Source organism: Nematostella vectensis, chromosome 8, assembly GCF_932526225.1.
Source record: "Nematostella vectensis chromosome 8, jaNemVect1.1, whole genome shotgun sequence".
In the NCBI taxonomy this organism is placed as follows: Eukaryota; Metazoa; Cnidaria; class Anthozoa; order Actiniaria; family Edwardsiidae; genus Nematostella; species Nematostella vectensis.
This window is the reverse complement of record NC_064041.1, coordinates 5,218,219-5,235,357: the sequence shown is the minus strand read 5'-3', so window position 1 is coordinate 5,235,357 and position 17,139 is coordinate 5,218,219. Positions and strand designations below refer to the sequence as shown.

Here is a 17,139-nt window from a genome sequence, read left to right as displayed (position 1 = left end):
AAAAATATCGGGGTTAATTTTCCCGCAAGTATCTTGGTAGTAGGTCTATTGCGCCAAATCAGACCATATACCCAAAATTTGTGTTCTTAACCAGATTAATTAATATAGCCCTCAAAAATTTGTAGTCTGGATACAGATATCTGCAAATGCTGTCGGGGTTTGATCTTTTTTTAGCGTGCAGATTAAATTGCCCCTTTTTTCGAATTGGGATACCTGTGGCTTTATCTGACCTATAATTATGAAGTACACATGTCGTACATCAGCCGCTGGCTACCAACAAAGGCTCAATATCCAAGATGGCGGCAAGTGAGGGTGAGAAATATTCACGAGAAAAACTCGTTTATTGACAACTGTGGATGACATGTATGTTTTACAAATTCTAGAATCTAAGGTTGCCTTTGTAGAGCCAAAGAGGGAAATTTTCCAACCGCAAGACGTAGCCAAATGGGAGAGCTCACAGGTTTGTACTTTTGGTGAAGGATTATGAAATATTTTTGTGCTTTATCACGATATGAAAACCGAAATTTTGGACGTTTTGAAGATACTGTATTTTGTTTAGATCTCTTCATTTAACAAGTGTTTTTTTAACACTTTGATGTGTTTCTAGGATTGAGGGGCATATGAATTAGTATGAAGTTCTTTTGACAAGTTTTTATCAATTCAATTTTTGAAAATCCAAAGCTATGAGCTTTTACATGAATCTTTGTTTTCGGGCTGCTCAAAGTTCTGATGAATTCTCTCTTTGTCTTTTCTCTTCAGGCTTATCATGACCTAGTGGAGTTTATCTTGTTACTGGGAGAGGCAGTAAAAAACAAGAAAACACGAGTAGAGCTTAATATCTCAGAGGTGCATTTTTTTATCCTTATCCTCCGTGCGCGCTAGCGCTCGCCACTTCGCAAAATGCCATTTCCTTCCCCATGTGGCAAATTCTATTGCTAACTATATTTGATATGGTGGTGAATGCCGGTTTCCTATATTTATAAATTTTGAATCATGATCTTTTACCTCGAAAATCGCAAATCAGAAAAACACAGGCTAAAGAATTAACTCTTGTTTTGCGCCGTTTCCTAGTTCCAGGTGGCATAACATTTTTACAAAGAGGATAATTCTTGAAATCTCCAGTTACTATTGGTACCCATATTGTTCACATGCACTTTGCAAAAAAAAAAAGGATTGGCATATTTTGCGAGATTTTGCGATTTGGGTGCAAAATTATTTTCAATTTCACAAAAATGTTAAAAACGCATTTCTCTGAGAATTTGATTGAACCTTACAACAAAACAAAACTACTGTAGAAATCATATTTGGCTTGATGCTATTTTCTAACACATTTACATACATCAAATCTGTGGCACAAAAGTTCAGAATCATAAGTTCTTAATCGTCTTGGTCTTGGTCGTCATTAAATAAAAAAAGGAAACAAAACAGGACCCGTACCCCCTCACAATGGCCAAAAGTCCGCTTTTGTTTCTCAATAGACATGCTATTGGTAGAGAAAACTAAAAATCATAAGCTAGATCACTCTGGTATGGACAAATCTGACAATAAACTTCCCGTGGATATACTGCAAAGGCATGCTACAAAGGCAGCCTTTTTGTTCTTTCGGAGGTGGTTTGACTTTTATCAGAGAAATCTCTGCCTCCCCTCTTGGAAAAATTAGGTCCACTTTTTCGGATTATCTGATTTTAAATTTTGCTTAATTAAAAATCGTAGGAATAGGATTTCGTGGGGCCTAAATGTCGCAAAATTAAAGAGACCAATAAGGTATGTTGATTAGATTGGATGCTATAGCTTCTTGGTTGTGGCTATTTCCCCATCAGTGTGGCTTATTACTTAAGCTGAAAATTTGCCACAGTGGCTTGTTCCCTCAAGATTTTAGCGCATACAGAGTTTATCTTTAAATTGAATGGCTGTAAATAATTATTTCCATTTAATACAGAACTGCCTTAAACTTATTGAAGTTCTGGATACAATGGACAAATGGATTGAAGAGATCCCACCAGTTGAACAGCCCCAGAGATTTGGGAATAAAGCATTTAGGGATTGGTTTGATAAGATGGAAGAGGTAAATACTCAACTATTCACCAACATCCTAGTTATCATAAAATCTCATTATTTATACTGTGCAAACCTGTTTTAAAAAAATACCAAAACAAATAACATAAAACTTACAAAGGCAGAAAGGGGGGACTAGTAGGATTGAAGGAAAATGCCTCCTCAGGGGCGGATCCAGGATTTCAAAATTGGGGATGGATGATGGCCAGATAGAAGGCTTATAACTGCTCAAGTTGTTCTGGGCATGTCACATAGATCTAAAAATACTTCATGCTTAATTGGATTTTTCACGTTAACAAAGTCAAGCAGGCAAAGTCACAGGGACAGTACCTCCCGTACCTCAGACATTAATTTTCTTCAAACGAAGTGACTCTTCATTTTTCATATCCACCCAATCCAACCCCACTGTATCCGGACCTGCCCCTCACCCCTTTACTAATTACTTTATTTCGGCATCTGTATATCACTTGTCACAATCACCTGCAAAGAACCTAGAATACCACAGAGAATGTATAAAATAGTCACAAAATAAAACAATTACCTGCTTTATGGCAAATTAGAATGTTCACTGCTTTATCAATTTATCCAATTTACTTGTCAGAAATATAAAGACAAATTGTTTTGAGAACTGTTTTAGTTGGGGCATTTATTCCTAATTTTTTGATCCCCTCAAGTAGATAAATCAAAATTTGGTATTCATTACCTAATGCATATATTTTCTTAGTATCCTAGGTTTTGTTCTGCCTTATGTGTTTTTGAGTGCTTGGAAAACAAACACAAAAATCTACATTCTAAGTCTGGTTCCTTACCAAAAAACCTTGCAGTTACAGTAATTCATGTCCTGGGTATCTCTTCCATAAAACCATACATTTTTTTTTCTAAAACAAAACCAAAAGATGCTATATGGATTGTAAAAATATACCATGAATTTTTTTTAATGTAAACGAAGGAAATGCAAATAAATAAGTTGTACTGTATTTTTGGAAGCCTTATGAGCCAGGCCTGTACCCAGGGAAAGGGGGGGCAATTTTGTAGACAAAACTATAAAACCTAAGCTAGATCACTCTAGTATGTAGCCAAATCTGACAATGAATGTCCCGTGTAGATACCGCAAAGGCATAAAAAATCCTTCTTTGTTCTTTTAGGGGTGGTCAGATTTTTATCAGAGAACTTCCCCCCCTCCCCCCGCACCCCTACCCCTCCAAGAATAATCCTGGGTACAGGCCTGTGCGCCTGCTGTATGTATAATTTACTCGTTTTGACAGAACTCTGAGGCTTTTGTTAAGTCTTTGTTATCTGAGGAATACCAAGGAGCCACAGTAGAACTTAGGGCTTATTTCAAAGGTGAGTCTGTTGTGTTGCATGTAAGGTACAAATTGCATTATAATGTAGTGTACACATAATGTCTTTGTCTTGTGGTCAGTCGAGCAGGACTTTGCCAGCATTGCTGGCTGATATTGGTAGGTGCTGTTTGTATGAGATTCAAGAGCTACAGTGTGTATGCCACACAACAAAGGATAATGGAAAATATATTTTTGTGAATACCAGTTGTTAGTACCAGTATTATTACTCACTTTAGTGTTAGTTTAGTTTAGTTCTTTTATTCATAATTTTCTGACGAAAACAAACCAACACCCTTTGTAGAGCTGAGATGAAGAGGAAAAATGAATAAAAATATAAACTATTCATTGTTTTGTCAATTGCAGATAGTTTTGGTAACAGAGTGAGAATTGACTATGGAACAGGTATGAATGCATTGTATGAATAGGCTGATACAGTTGGTTTTGTTAAAAAGGAAGAGTCTAAAACAACTAAAGTTATGCACATCAGGGCATAGCATCAATCATGTACCTTATTTTTCACAAATTTCACAAAATATTAAGCTCTCTACTAAATTTCCAAATGGAAAGGATGCTACAACTGAAGGGCCATGCAGAAATTCATTAGTTGCCCAATGAACGCCAACTGAGTTGGATAGTTGCCAGAGCATGCAAGTTGTTGCCTTTCACCAATGAGGGGATAAATTCCTAGTTCCAACATGAGCTGATTGGTTGGCTTTGAGGGTTTTTTTTTCTGGTTTCCCTCCCTCCATATAAACCAAAAATTCCAATCTAATCATCATGTAATCAGAGAGGAGTCATATGGCGTCTGCCTGAGGCCCCTTTCTATGCCATCTTTGTGATCATTATGTATCTGAGCTCTCGTAATTTAGCATTCCAGCTGTAAGAAGGGTGATCTGATTCACAAGGTTATTATTATTTATCTACTGTATTATTTCAGGCCACGAGGCATCTTTTGTTTGCTTCTTGTGCTGTTTGTTCAAGCTCCGTATATTACAAGATTCAGAAAAAGATGCTATAGTATTAAGGATATTTAACAGGTAATATGTAATGCTTATCCCTATTCTAAAAGTATGCGTCCATTGGCATGAAATTAAAGACTATTAGGCTTATATTGAATTCAGACTTGTTTTGGTTGGTTAATTAGAATGTGTCTGCCCAAAATTGGAAATAAATGATGTTCAGTATCCTTTTGAAGTTATATTGTTTGTTGTCTTTATATGTGTATAGTTGAATATATCAACAAATACTACATTTTGAGGAACCAGTACTTCATACATGTATGTACTAACACTGGATGATTGCTGACTTCGAAGTTGGTTGTTTGTAACTATTGTGTTCTTTGTGACTTTCTGTCCAAGTCACTATCAGCATTTCTTACTTTTATATTTTAAATCTTGTTGGCAATAGAACGCAAATATTATAAGTGCATACCAATTTTACAATTTTTACCCTTAATCTTTCTTCCCTAACATCTGTTTTTCAGATATTTAAGCATGATGCGCAAGCTACAGAATACATACAGAATGGAGCCTGCAGGAAGTCAGGGCGTCTGGGGCTTAGATGACTTTCAGTTTCTGCCATTCATATGGGGCAGTGCCCAACTCATAGGTAATGTATTATCATATAGCACAATCTTGTACAGGTTATAAATACATATTAGGCTTAGATGACTTTCAGTTCCTCTCAGTTCTTAACTCAGGTAATCTATTATCATAACACAATCTTGTACAGGTTATAAAGGCAAATTAAATGACTTCCAGTTTCTCTCAGTGCTCAACTCAGGTAATCTATTATCATAACACAATCTTGTACATGTTATAAAGGCAAATTAGGCTAAGATGACTTCCAGTTTTTGCCATTCATATGAGGCAGTGCTCAACTCATAGGCAATCTATTATCATAGCACAACCTTGTACAGGTTACAAATACATTTTAGGCTTAGAGGACTTCCAGTTTCTGGAGGACAATTGGAAAACACTCTATAATATCTGATAAGGGCTCTTATCAGCAACCCCTTTGTTACTGTTTTTATTCAAAATTGGAGGACAAATTGGCCATAGATGTTTAACACCAGACGTTCTCCACCAATTTCAATCTTAAATATCCCAATACTGTAGCTTTCTCAACTAAGCCGATGGAGATGGCTACTTTTCGCACTTTTGATACAGGACTGTAGGATGAGAAAATGACACCAGACAGAGATACAGCAGTTAACATACTTGATCATCTCCAACTATGTCTCTGTTTCATTATAATGAAATGATTTTCTTTTGTATAATACAGTAGCAAGCTTTGAAAGCCATTGATTTGCTTGAATGAGCTATGAGAATTGGCAAAGCAAAAACCTCTTTTTCTCAATACTTTAATTCATGGTACTTTATTTGCTATAGGTCATCGACAAATGTCCCCTAAAGCATTTTTGGATTCTTCAATTGTTGACTCATTTTACAAGGACTACATGTTCCTGGATTGCGTCCGGTTTATAAACACTGTAAGTACACTCATGAATTCTCTGTACTATTTGTGTTTCAGGTTTCTTTCACAAGGAAAAAAGTATATGCCACCCCAACAACCGAAATAACGTTAGACATTTTTTCTATCCAGTCTTCCCTATTAATTGTTACTATATTTACTTTTGCCTACAAAATCTAAAAATCGTCTAGAGAACCAAGACTTGCACACGTTTTTACATGATTTAATAACATTGCATTTTGAATCCGCTAATAAAGAAAATGTTTTAGGACTTTGTATAGTAGCTGAGTATTGTGTGACTGGTTCATGGGAAGCCACTTAATCAAAGAACCACCGTATGAGATAAACCCCTAAATGTGCCCCTTTTTCACGTTAGCTATCAGCCGGGTAAGGGCGGAGCTCTCTTACACGCCGCTCCAGGTCTTCCCACTGTATTGTGTGATACCTCCCTGATCAGGTTCGCTTTCATTCCCATTACCAGATGAAAAGTGGTCCGTTTCATGAACACTCCAATATCTTGTGGAACATTAGCGGGGTGCCAAACTGGGGCAAGGTCAACTCTGGTCTCGTCAAGATGTACAAGGCGGAGGTATGTGATCAACTCCAATGTTCTCCTTTATTTACCCGTTAACAACAACGTGTTTAGGCGATGAGAGTTTATACGAGTGTATTGTGTTTTTTTATGGTGTTAAGAAACATAATACAACATGTAGAAAATGCGCCCTTGGATTTTTAGGCCTTGTTGGTAGGGGAAGGGCTCTAATTACCTTGTAATAAGCGCCTCCTTATTAAGCCCAGCAATGCTTAGCCTTATTGTTAGTGGGTGCAAAATCTGCGAGGTTTTAGATTATGTAAAGCGGTGTGATAAAAAGACTGATTAAAACCAATCATCCAGTTATGCATATTAATGTTGGGCTCGCACTAACCCTGTTCAGGCCCGTACCCAAAATTTTTCTTTTGGGGGGGGGGGGGGGGGGTGCGAATTCAGAAAAAGTGGACCAAATCGGAGGGCGGGGTTTCGGAGTGAGTCCTCTGTCTCTGATAAAAATCTGACCACCCCCCCAAAAAAACAAAAAGGGATTTTTTTATGCCTTTGAAGTATCTCTACGGGGCGTTAATTCCCGGATTTGACTACATACCAGAGTTATCTCGCTTATGCTTAATTAATAGTTTTGTCTACAAATAGCACGTCTATTGACAACAAGAAGACTTTCGGCCGTTGTGGGGGGGGGGGGGCTGGTGCATCCCCTGCACCACTACTAACCCCCCCCCCCCCCCCTCTGAGTACGGGCCTGCTGTTCCTTTTTCTTTTGCTCCTACCTAGGTGCGTATCTAGGGTGGACGCAGGGTAGAGGGGTCCAATATCTATCTCCCACCCTGACACCCTCAGCAAATCCTGCCTTCGCACCTGCTATTTAAACATCGTAAACCCTGGTCAAGCGAGAAATTGAAAGCGCTCACATTAACAACCTGTTTGCTCACACACCTCATTACATCGATAACAACATTTTGCAGCTATTTTGGATGATGCTGTCGTTGATATTTGTGTATATATTTCAGGTTCTGTCCAAGTTCCCTGTTATTCAGCATTTTGTTTTTGGAAATTTGATGTCAATCGAGCCAGCAGAATGTTTCAAGAAGCCACCTCAGCCTCAATAGAATGTTAGCTACTTTACTTTTCCTCTACTAAAAGTCGCAATAGAATGTTAGCTACTTTACTTTTCCTCTACTAAAAGTCGAATAGAATGTTAGCTACTTCACTTTTTCTCTACTAAAAGTCGCAATAGAATGTTAGCTACTTCACTTTTCCTCTACTAAAAGTCGCAATAGAATGTTAGCTACTTTACTTTTCCTCTACTAAAAGTCGCAATAGAATGTTAGCTACTTTACTTTTCCTCTACTAAAAGTCGAATAGAATGTTAGCTACTTCACTTTTCCTCTACTAAAAGTCGAATAGAATGTTAGCTACTTCACTTTTCCTCTACTAAAAGTCGAATAGAATGTTAGCTTCTTTTCTTTTCCTCTACTAAAAGTCGCAATAGAATGTTAGCTACTTCACTTTTCCTCTACTAAAAGTCGAATAGAATGTTAGCTACTTCACTTTTCCTCTACTAAAAGTCGAATAGAATGTTAGCTACTTCACTTTTCCTCTACTAAAAGTCGCAATAGAATGTTAGCTACTTTACTTTTCCTCTACTAAAAGTCGCAATAGAATGTTAGCTACTTTACTTTTCCTCTACTTAAAGTCGAATAGAATGTTAGCTACTTCACTTCTCTCCTACTAAAAGTCGCAATAGAATGTTAGCTACTTCACTTTTCCTCTATTAAAAGTCGCAATAGAATGTTAGCTACTTCACTTTTCCTCTACTAAAAGTCGCAATAGAATGTTAGCTACTTTACTTTTCCTCTACTAAAAGTCGCAATAGAATTTTAGCTACTTCACTTTTCCTCTACTAAAAGTCGAATAGAATGTTAGCTACTTTACTTTTCCTCTACTAAAAGTCGCAATAGAATGTTAGCTACTTTACTTTTCCTCTACTAAAAGTCGCAATAGAATGTTTTAGCTACTTCACTTTTCCTCTACTAAAAGTCGCAATAGAATGTTAGCTACTTTACTTTTCCTCTACTAAAAGTCGCAATAGAATGTTAGCTACTTCACTTTTCCTCTACTAAAAGTCGAATAGAATGTTAGCTACTTTACTTTTCCTCTACTAAAAGTCGCAATAGAATGTTAGCTACTTTACTTTTCCTTCACTAAAAGTCGCAATAGAATGTTAGCTACTTTACTTTTCCTCTACTAAAAGTCGCAATAGAATGTTAGCTACTTTACTTTTCCTCTACTAAAAGTCGAATAGAATGTTAGCTACTTCACTTTTTCTCTACTAAAAGTCGAATAGAATGTTAGCTACTTCACTTTTCCTCTACTAAAAGTCGAATAGAATGTTAGCTACTTTACTTTTCCTCTACTAAATGTCGCAATAGAATGTTAGGTACTTTACTTTTCCTCTACTAAAAGTCGCAATAGAATGTTAGCTACTTTACTTTTCTTCTTCTAAAAGTCGCAATAGAATGTTAGCTACTTTACTTTTCCTCTACTAAAAGTCGCAATAGAATGTTAGCTACTTTACTTTTCTTCTTCTAAAAGTCGCAATAGAATGTTAGCTACTTTACTTTTCCTCTACTAAAAGTCGCAATGGAAGGCTGCCAGTGCGCTCAAAATGGGCGGTGCTCCGCGACTGGAGCTTCGCCCCATGTGCTCTGCCTCTTAGGTACCATAGTGGAATCCTACGAAATTCCCAAGTCGTGTCTGGAGTAACGAAAATAGCATACTAAACAGACCATAATGGAATCCGATTCAAATAAAAGAAAAAAATTACACTACTTGGGGAAATTCACTTGGCCGCTCAACATGTAAATAATAATAAAAAAGACTTATTAAAGTATTAACTCTTTTATAAAAGATATCGGGAAAGTTGAGAATGAAATATTTACGCATGAAAATGTGTATGCATACTGTATACAATAACAACTCAACGAGGATATTTCTTTTAACAAACTTTATTTAAAAAAACACACTTAAAATTTGTCAAATAGTCATTGCAAAGTAAATTAGATAGTGACGTTATCTGAAGTCGTTACTAACATTTTACGACATATCTTTCCACATTTCAAATTTCTTTGGAATAGAAATTCTGAAATCTAAGAATTTTCCTTTGGTATTTCGTTTAACGGTTTGAGCTAGTGTCCACAGGCGTCTCTTATTTTAACAACATGCTTGGGACTCCTGTGTTCTCTCGCCACAGAAAACCCAGATATTGGAAAAAACATGCCTACGGAGGAGGCTAGATTTGGGCTACCTGTGGTATAGATAAAATACCCAGGCAGTCAACACTTGTTAAACACGTCCCTAAACCTATTGACTCGTTGCTGGAGAAATGGTGTAATCCTGACTGCTGTATTAGCACCCGTCACTGGTCGCTTCCCTTTCATGAGCTCCCAAAAGCTCACCAATATCCCGACTAGCACAGGCTTACGCGCATGCGCTAATCTACCGCTGACATACATGCCTGCGCCGGAACTTCCCACAACAGCGTCACAATAGTGCTTAAACATCCCTTCGCCAAGGTCTCCAAGAATTTTACACTTTGTGAACCATTTCGTGCCGTATTTTTTGTCTGAAGGAAAGCTTGCCATTCTCACCTGAGTACCCGTTTGGAGCCTCAGCGGTTTTATGTCCATATATGGTATGTTTGTAGCTTCGGTGAGTTTTAGGAGCGCGTAATCGTGCTCATGACTGAAGTCCTTCCCAGAAAGCCATTCGGGCGGCAGGTAGATCCCCTCGACAGCAAAATAGTCAAGATCGTCTGTGCTTGATGTGTTCGACACGCCCACGAGAATTGCGGTCAGCGGTGACACGAACCACTAAAATATAACACATTGTCAGTCATGGGCAGTCTGTGTTGTCTGTAGCATCTAAAATGAAAACTCGAATTTCCGCGTGAATGGAAATGACCTAAATGCGGAACATCCGGCACGGTTAAAAAATCATGTGGCGGTGGCGGCGGATGTTAGGGTGAGTAAGGGGAGAGGGGGCGTGTTCTGGGGGAAAGAGGGTACAACATAGTACAACGCGGTAAAAAGAAAATATAATAAAAATATAATAAATTTGTGAATCTTATGCACAGGGATGCTTTCCCTTTCAACTCAGGACGATGTGCAGTGGCTTCGAAGGAAAATAGTACTCGGGAAAGCGTTAGATAATCAGATTTTTGAGAGGCGATTGGTATTCTGTTGGATCTTCCGTTGATAAAAGCTTTGTCCCCCCCACCCCCACCCCCCCCCCCCTCATTCCCCACCCCATTTCCCACCCCATTGCCATTGGATATGCTCGAGTGTGAATGGCTACTTGCTTGAAGAAAAAGATCTTCCAAAGCACAGCTTTCGATAAGGCATCCCCTTCTGCAGGGCCGGAATTAGTATGAGACGGACGAAAGTGTTCGCCTCGGTCATGATTATGCATCGATAGTCTTATTACTTTTGTTTTGGTTATTATCTTATTTAACATAAGATTTTGACTGTGCTTCACTACATACCTTTCCATTGTGGATACAATGAGCAGCCGTGATCACGTGACAAGGTCCAATCAGCGTCCCACTGCACTGCATTACGTCCGACCACAATTTTACCGACGAGACGAAAGGTTCCCGTGTAGACGACAATTCATCGATTTCCTTTCTATCATCCCTACCAAATATTTGCCGCCTTTTTCTTTTCAACGAAATTGACTTCGTATTCGACTTAAAAGAAGAAGAGAAAGTTCCAAGAGTATATGACGAGTAGTCGTTTTTCTTCCTATCATCCCTCCAGAATATCCGTCGCTTATTTCTCTTCAAAGAATCCAACTTTTTAATGTTCCGTAAAACGGAAAATTCACGAGAACGACTTACAAGCCCCCGAGTGTGTATTGCTCTTTGTTGATTGAGGTATCTATAATATTCGGTTGCACTTAGATGTGAGCCAGGTGATATATTTGGCGTTCCCTCGAGTGACACTATCAACAAGGTCAATCCTAGGTAGGACACCAAGAGAGCGAAGTGTTCACTTTTCTTTACCATTACCGTCTGCCAGAAACAAAATAACGGTTGTGCAGCCAGGTATTAATGGGCTTAAATGCTGTCCAAGCAAAACGTTGATGTACGGTATATGGCCGAGCGCTGGCTGATTTGGCCAAGGAATTTGTCATTTAAACATGAAAGAAGTAAAAACAAATCCAATCCATGATTATGTTAAATAGACGTAGACAGCTTGAATAAAATAGGATTATGAAATCCGCTGCTGTTTGTTATTAGTATTGCCATTACATAGGACGATAAGGTTTCACTTAATTTGCCTTCTTCTACTTTAAACTCCCTTTGAATTTGATTGTTTGACGTTCAGTTAAAATAGCGCCAAACTCATTGACACGAACAGGTGGCCTCTTAAAGTCTGCGTTTGATTGGCTGGTCCCCATGTACCACGTGACCCCCGGTGGCACACGTTATTTTGGTAAGTAAAGTGTAGATCTTATGATTTGGTTCAACATCTTTAAATCAGGCAAACAGCTTTTTTCGTGTGAAATCGCTGAAAAGACAACGTATAAATGCTGCTTTGGAAACTATTCATGGACAGGTGAACTAGACTGCATGAGATTAAATCCGTAAAAAAACATCTCTCGAGTGCAGATCGCGATGTTTCCATTTTATTTAAATGCAAGTCTTATTAGTGTGCAACCCACATTAGTATTAGTACAGATAACACGAGGGACACAAATAAGCGAGTACTTCAATACACCTTACTATACAGTGTGCTTCACGAGCAAGCTTTTCCGACCAGGGCCAGGTTCCTAGAAAGCAGATTAACGCTAACCTAGGGATAAATGCCCTTTTTATCCAATCAAATGTCAAGATAGCCGTATTTATCCCTAGATTAGCGCCAAGAAATTGCTGTCAAGGAACCGGCCCTAGATCGCTAATCTCCGGCAACGTAGGATTAAATGGGATACGAAACTCCTCGTTCTCACTTAAACACGAAGTCGCGTCATAAAAGGGCATAGGCCCAGCCCACAATTTTCAAATAGAAAGTCGAATATGGTGGCTATTACACTCAACTGTTAGAGTGCGTTTTGAATGTGATTTGAGGCGAATTCAAACTCTCTTTCGTTAGCCTACTTATTATTATATTTGCAGAACACATTTTTCCATGTACTGTTGCCTGTTGCTCCATTGTACGTATAACTTCTTGCAAATAATCCACTGTCTACTAGTCTATAAATGTACTAAATGTAATTATTGACCACTTAAATTAATTTATGTCTTTGTTTCATTGTTCTCTACTGGGAAAAAAAATATCATATGTTTAATATCTAGCTAAGGCCCGGTTCATACGTCCCACTCCTGCCATGCCGGATAATATTTTGTTTTTGATTGTACAAGAAGAGTTCGACATCTGAACAATTAAGTTCGGCATGGCGCTGAGCCAGCTGCACGGCAAAAATATGACACCGACTCAAACGTCGAGTTTTCTGATGTGCCGAACCAAATACCACTCATTTCGATTTTGTGCAACCGAAACTCGGCATCAAGTCAACTTTGACAGTCAACTTAAACGCGACTTCTTTAGTGCGACCTCTGAATCAACGTTGAGCCCAATGAATTGTGTGAATACAAATAGACAATTAGATTCGGCACGGCAGGAGAGCGACGTATCAATCGTGCCTTAGGTTCGGCACGACAGGACATGGAGCGCGAGTGTAAATCGGTCCTAGTTAAAATTTCACTCTGGCGGCATCACATTCACCCCTCCAAGTTTCCTTATCCTTTTAACCCTGTTTTCAATCGTAGCAACTCCGGCCGGACGTGTCGCCTGCCAAACGGCCGGTGATCTGTCCGGTACAACAACCGGAGTCTTCACACTGCTACGGCGCCTGGCCTCGAAAGACTCCTTTCTTTCGGCCACAACACTTTTGCGCCTGTGCTCGTCTGCCGCAGAGGGGGGTCTGGGCTCGGACAATTTCTTTCTTTCGATAACAACAAATGGGCCTTCCATACTACTATGGCGCTTGACCTCGACTGACACCGAGGGGGGTTTGGATTCGAACGACTTCTTTCTCTCAGCCACGACAGATGTAGCTTTAACACTGCTATGGCGCCTGGCCTCAGAAGTTACCGAGAGGGGTCTTGACTCGAATGATTCTTTTCTTCCAGCTGACCGCGTAGGGCTCTGCTGCTCTTCCAAAGCCTTGAAACTAGCGGCCATGTTCTTTACCATACCTCTTCCCCCTGGGTCATCCCCGCTTTGCCAATACGAGCGCTCCACTACAGTGGTACGAGTTGTTGATCCGGACTGGCTATAGTCCACGTCAGGGATATCGTATGGGAGCTTGGATTGGCTTACAGTTGTTATCACCACGCTTGCGCGAATGTTGTTGGCGTTACCGTCAGTCACGGTAGTTAGTGGGTCACGTATTCTCTCTGTAGTGGACTTTGTGAGGTGGGCTGAGAGCCTTATCGGCGGCTTGCTGTAAGGCGAAGACGTGTCGCTGAGTTCGGTATCTCCACTCACTTTTTCTTCCGGTAAAGGGCCAAGCCCGAGTTGCCTCAGTCTCTCCGCGTTTGTCTCAGCACCCCACTTCCGGTAGTCGGACACCCCGAATTTCTGTGACGTCACTGAAGATCTTTGGTAGCCATTGGTAGAAGGTTTATCAAGTTCCTCGTACAATTTGACCACTGAGGTTCCCGCGATGGATCGCTCGTCTCCAGTCACATTTGGTCTTATGGAATCGACGGGAACTAAGGTTGACTTTGGGCTAGACTCTAAAAGGACCCAGTTCCCCGCGTCATTATTAATACCAGTAGGACTAGGGGTTTGAGTTGCAGATGACACTTGAACATCTTTGCCTTTACCCTTTTTGTCACTTCTGCAATAGATTTCGAACAGATTCTTGTCATTCACATAGATAATATGCATTGAAGATAGCATGGAAATAGTGGAAACCATCTATGCAAAGTGCAGAGATAAATCTATTATTTCATCTAATATAGACATCATCTATGCAAAGATCTTTGAGAACTTGTGATTCATAATATTCTAGTTATATATGTCATTCTGATTTTAACTGAGCTGAATAAATGCTGTAATAAGAAACAATGAGGACACCTTTGTCCCCCTAAACCACCCCTTCTTTTTCTCATCGTCCAGCGGTGTTTAATGTAATTTTCCGTGATCCCCCGCTCAAAACGTTCAATGCCCAATATCGGATGTAAGAAGTCTATTTGAGTTTAAAAATATTGTTACAAAAGAAAATGATCTTTCATTGCTTGCTTGAAGTTGAGATGCCAGGATGCCAGCCCCCCCCCCCCCCCCCTTCCCCTAACACCCAAAATATTTCGAAAAAAAATAGGGAAATGTTCAGAATTATCAGTAGGGGTGTGGCTGTGCCCCCCATCTCCCCCATTTTGGAAAATACGGAAGCGGAGAAGTGGGGTGAGATTGAAACCCCGTGCAAGCAATAGTAGCTGATAATGGCCCGTTTATACGCGCGCATCTAAAAATAATGCAGCGGCGTAGCCAGGATTTTAAACATGAAGGGGCAAAAAAGGGACTTTCAAGGCATTTTCTCCTGTATCTTAGATAATATCTCATAAATTTACTGTAGTTTTGGCTGCTAAAAGGGGGGGAACCCCTAGGCCAACCCCCTGGCTACGCCCCTGCCTGCTATAGCTTTCGATACGGTATTGTCCGTTAGAGAGCGTCATGTAAAATTTCTTCAAGTCAAATAAGGGCACTGTGGTGCAGTATTAATTTGACGGCGGCGTTGAATAGTATTTCATATGCGGCGTCCGTTGTGGTCGGCGTTTGAACCAGTAAATGTGGTATGGCCATTCCCTCAATGCGAGACCTGTTGTGATCATTACTTACTTTCTATACCACAGGCAGCACAACACAATGATGATGATTACAAGGATAAGGATGAGAGAGCCAACACCTGCCAGAACCAATATGTACCAGGTCTCCAAGGTCATAACGAACAGAGAGCGGCCTGGTACGATAGACTAGACCTAGAATAAAAACAGACACAGAGGCTGTAGAAAAAAACCTTCGTAGACGGAATCAGGGAAATGGTTCAACACAAGATGGAAGTCGTATGCTCTGCTCTTCTGTGATCACAGGTATCCCAATGCTACTGTCAGTGGTTTATAAAGGAATGTATGGGGGAATTTATATGTTAGAAAAAAAAACTATCGAGAAAAGATAAAACTATAAACCTTGTAATAGTTTGATTGAGTCTTCTTATATTTCAATTTTGCCGATAGAATCTCAGAGTTTGAAGATACACGAATTGGGTATTTTGCAGTATATAAGCCAGTAACCTTGGGCAGCCCGTGGCCGCAATCATTTCGTCCGTAGATTTCAAACTTCGTCCGTATACGGACGAAGCGATCTTATTGGCTAATGACCTTCCATCATTCATCGCTACATAGCTGTCACGTTCGCGTTTTCAGTGCTAGTTCAACATGGCGACTCATAAAAGCCCTCAATTCAAAAAGCTCTTTATATATAGATTTATGCACTGCCTATAAGCGGAGCCAGCTTTATTACCCTATTTTCATATTGGGAATCTTTGGGCAGTTTAGGGGTATGAACCCTGAAGTATAGAGTTTCTCTAGACTAGAATTTATTTTGAGGATAAAAAAGAGATCTATAATAACAACATTCACCTCAGTCAGCTTAATCCCCCCTCCCCCATTTTTTCATTTATGTAACCTTGTTTGAAATGCATGGTCCAAGCTGGATTTTATTTTATCTCAGCTATTTCTCCCACCGTAATGAAATGCTGGACCTCCTCCCAATCACCACTTCTTTTGCAACCTAACAAAAAATATTGCTGATATTTTATTTTTATTTATTAACAGTGCTCTGTGTAACTTCATTTGATAGACGACTGATACTGAACAGATATTTCCTATTTTACATGTGCCTTTCCATGTACAGCATTACTCAGTTTTTTTTGTTAAGTACAGCTTTGAAGATCAAAATACTTCAGCAGATGTTTGCAGCAAGAGAGCCCAACATTTTGCACCCAAAAATACCTATGTAAAATTTTCAGCCATTTTTAAAACACAGTACAGGTACAGGTACCAAATTGCTTGAAGATGCAACTACAAATCTTTGTGAATGCAAATATTTCAAGTCACTATCCTTTTCCTACTTCTGCTAACAGCACAGTTATATCATTCTTAAATGTTAACCTCCCAGTTAAAAGCCAAGACAAAGTTAGCATAGAGAAGAAAAGAGAAATCCCATTTGACAGCATCCATTAAGGAGGGGGAGGGCTCCTCCTAAAATAGTCAGATGGGGTTGTTTGTCCTATCTACTGCTTTTCCTTAGGGAGTGTTCAAACTGCTTAGAGAATGAAATTGCTTGACCGCACCTAATGTGCTACCTTAAGGGGGTAGGAATTAGGAACACCCAAAGTGTTATCCCTTAGAGTCGAGATCAATCATCCCCTTCAGTTTTGATGGGAGTCTCTTTGGGTAAATGGGTATGGTAAACAGCAATTTTACCTAATAGCAGATATGGCGAAGACGCAGAAATGTAAGTTCTGAATAAACTTGAATGTATCTATTTTATAATATCTTAAATGCACAAAGGATGCTGAATAGCGAATCAAATTATTGCTACTCATAAGTAGCTTGAATCCCACAAAAGAATGAAAAAAGCATAGCACTTG

General features: G+C 39.5%; 2 protein-coding genes across 6 annotated transcripts; one reads left to right on the top strand and one right to left on the bottom strand.

Annotated features, from left to right (window-relative positions):
* Nucleotides 1-210: 210 nt before the first annotated feature.
* LOC5501708 (serine/threonine-protein phosphatase 2A activator) lies at nt 211-17,116 on the top strand. Of its 5 annotated transcripts, none has more exons than XM_048731146.1 (12): nt 214-312; nt 384-460; nt 760-846; nt 1,940-2,065; nt 3,321-3,399; nt 3,762-3,800; nt 4,336-4,435; nt 4,882-5,006; nt 5,789-5,889; nt 6,352-6,459; nt 7,431-7,532; nt 7,704-9,330. In XM_048731146.1, exons 1-11 carry the CDS (start codon nt 297-299, stop codon nt 7,527-7,529), a joined length of 957 nt encoding a protein of 318 aa, XP_048587103.1. In that variant the 5' UTR covers nt 214-296; the 3' UTR covers nt 7,530-7,532; nt 7,704-9,330. The 5 variants fall into 5 exon arrangements, with proteins under 5 accessions (XP_001622976.2, XP_048587103.1, XP_048587102.1 ...); XM_048731145.1 differs by having other exon boundaries at nt 7,576-9,330; XM_048731144.1 differs by having other exon boundaries at nt 7,431-7,575.
* LOC5501709 (serine protease 23) lies at nt 9,413-12,021 on the bottom strand. The gene is made up of 2 exons (XM_001622929.3): nt 10,964-12,021; nt 9,413-10,292 (listed from the first exon to the last, which is right to left on the bottom strand). Exons 1-2 carry the CDS (start codon nt 11,483-11,485, stop codon nt 9,756-9,758), a joined length of 1,059 nt encoding a protein of 352 aa, XP_001622979.1. The 5' UTR covers nt 11,486-12,021; the 3' UTR covers nt 9,413-9,755.
* Nucleotides 17,117-17,139: the final 23 nt, after the last annotated feature.

What these genes read in the sequence shown, in the direction of transcription:
- LOC5501708 (XM_001622926.3), top strand. An exon ending in GGTTTGATAAGATGGAAGAG is followed by an intron (nt 2,066 to 3,320) that starts GTAAATACTCAA and finishes TCGTTTTGACAG; the next exon opens with AACTCTGAGGCTTTTGTTAA. An exon ending in TCAAGATGTACAAGGCGGAG is followed by an intron (nt 6,460 to 15,340) that starts GTATGTGATCAA and finishes TCTATACCACAG; the next exon opens with GCAGCACAACACAATGATGA.
- LOC5501709 (XM_001622929.3), bottom strand. Translation starts at nt 11,485, where the DNA reads ATGGTAAAGAAAAGTGAACACTTCGCTCTCTTGGTGTCCTACCTAGGA. An exon ending in ATTGTATCCACAATGGAAAG is followed by an intron (nt 10,293 to 10,963) that starts GTATGTAGTGAA and finishes GTTATATTTTAG; the next exon opens with TGGTTCGTGTCACCGCTGAC.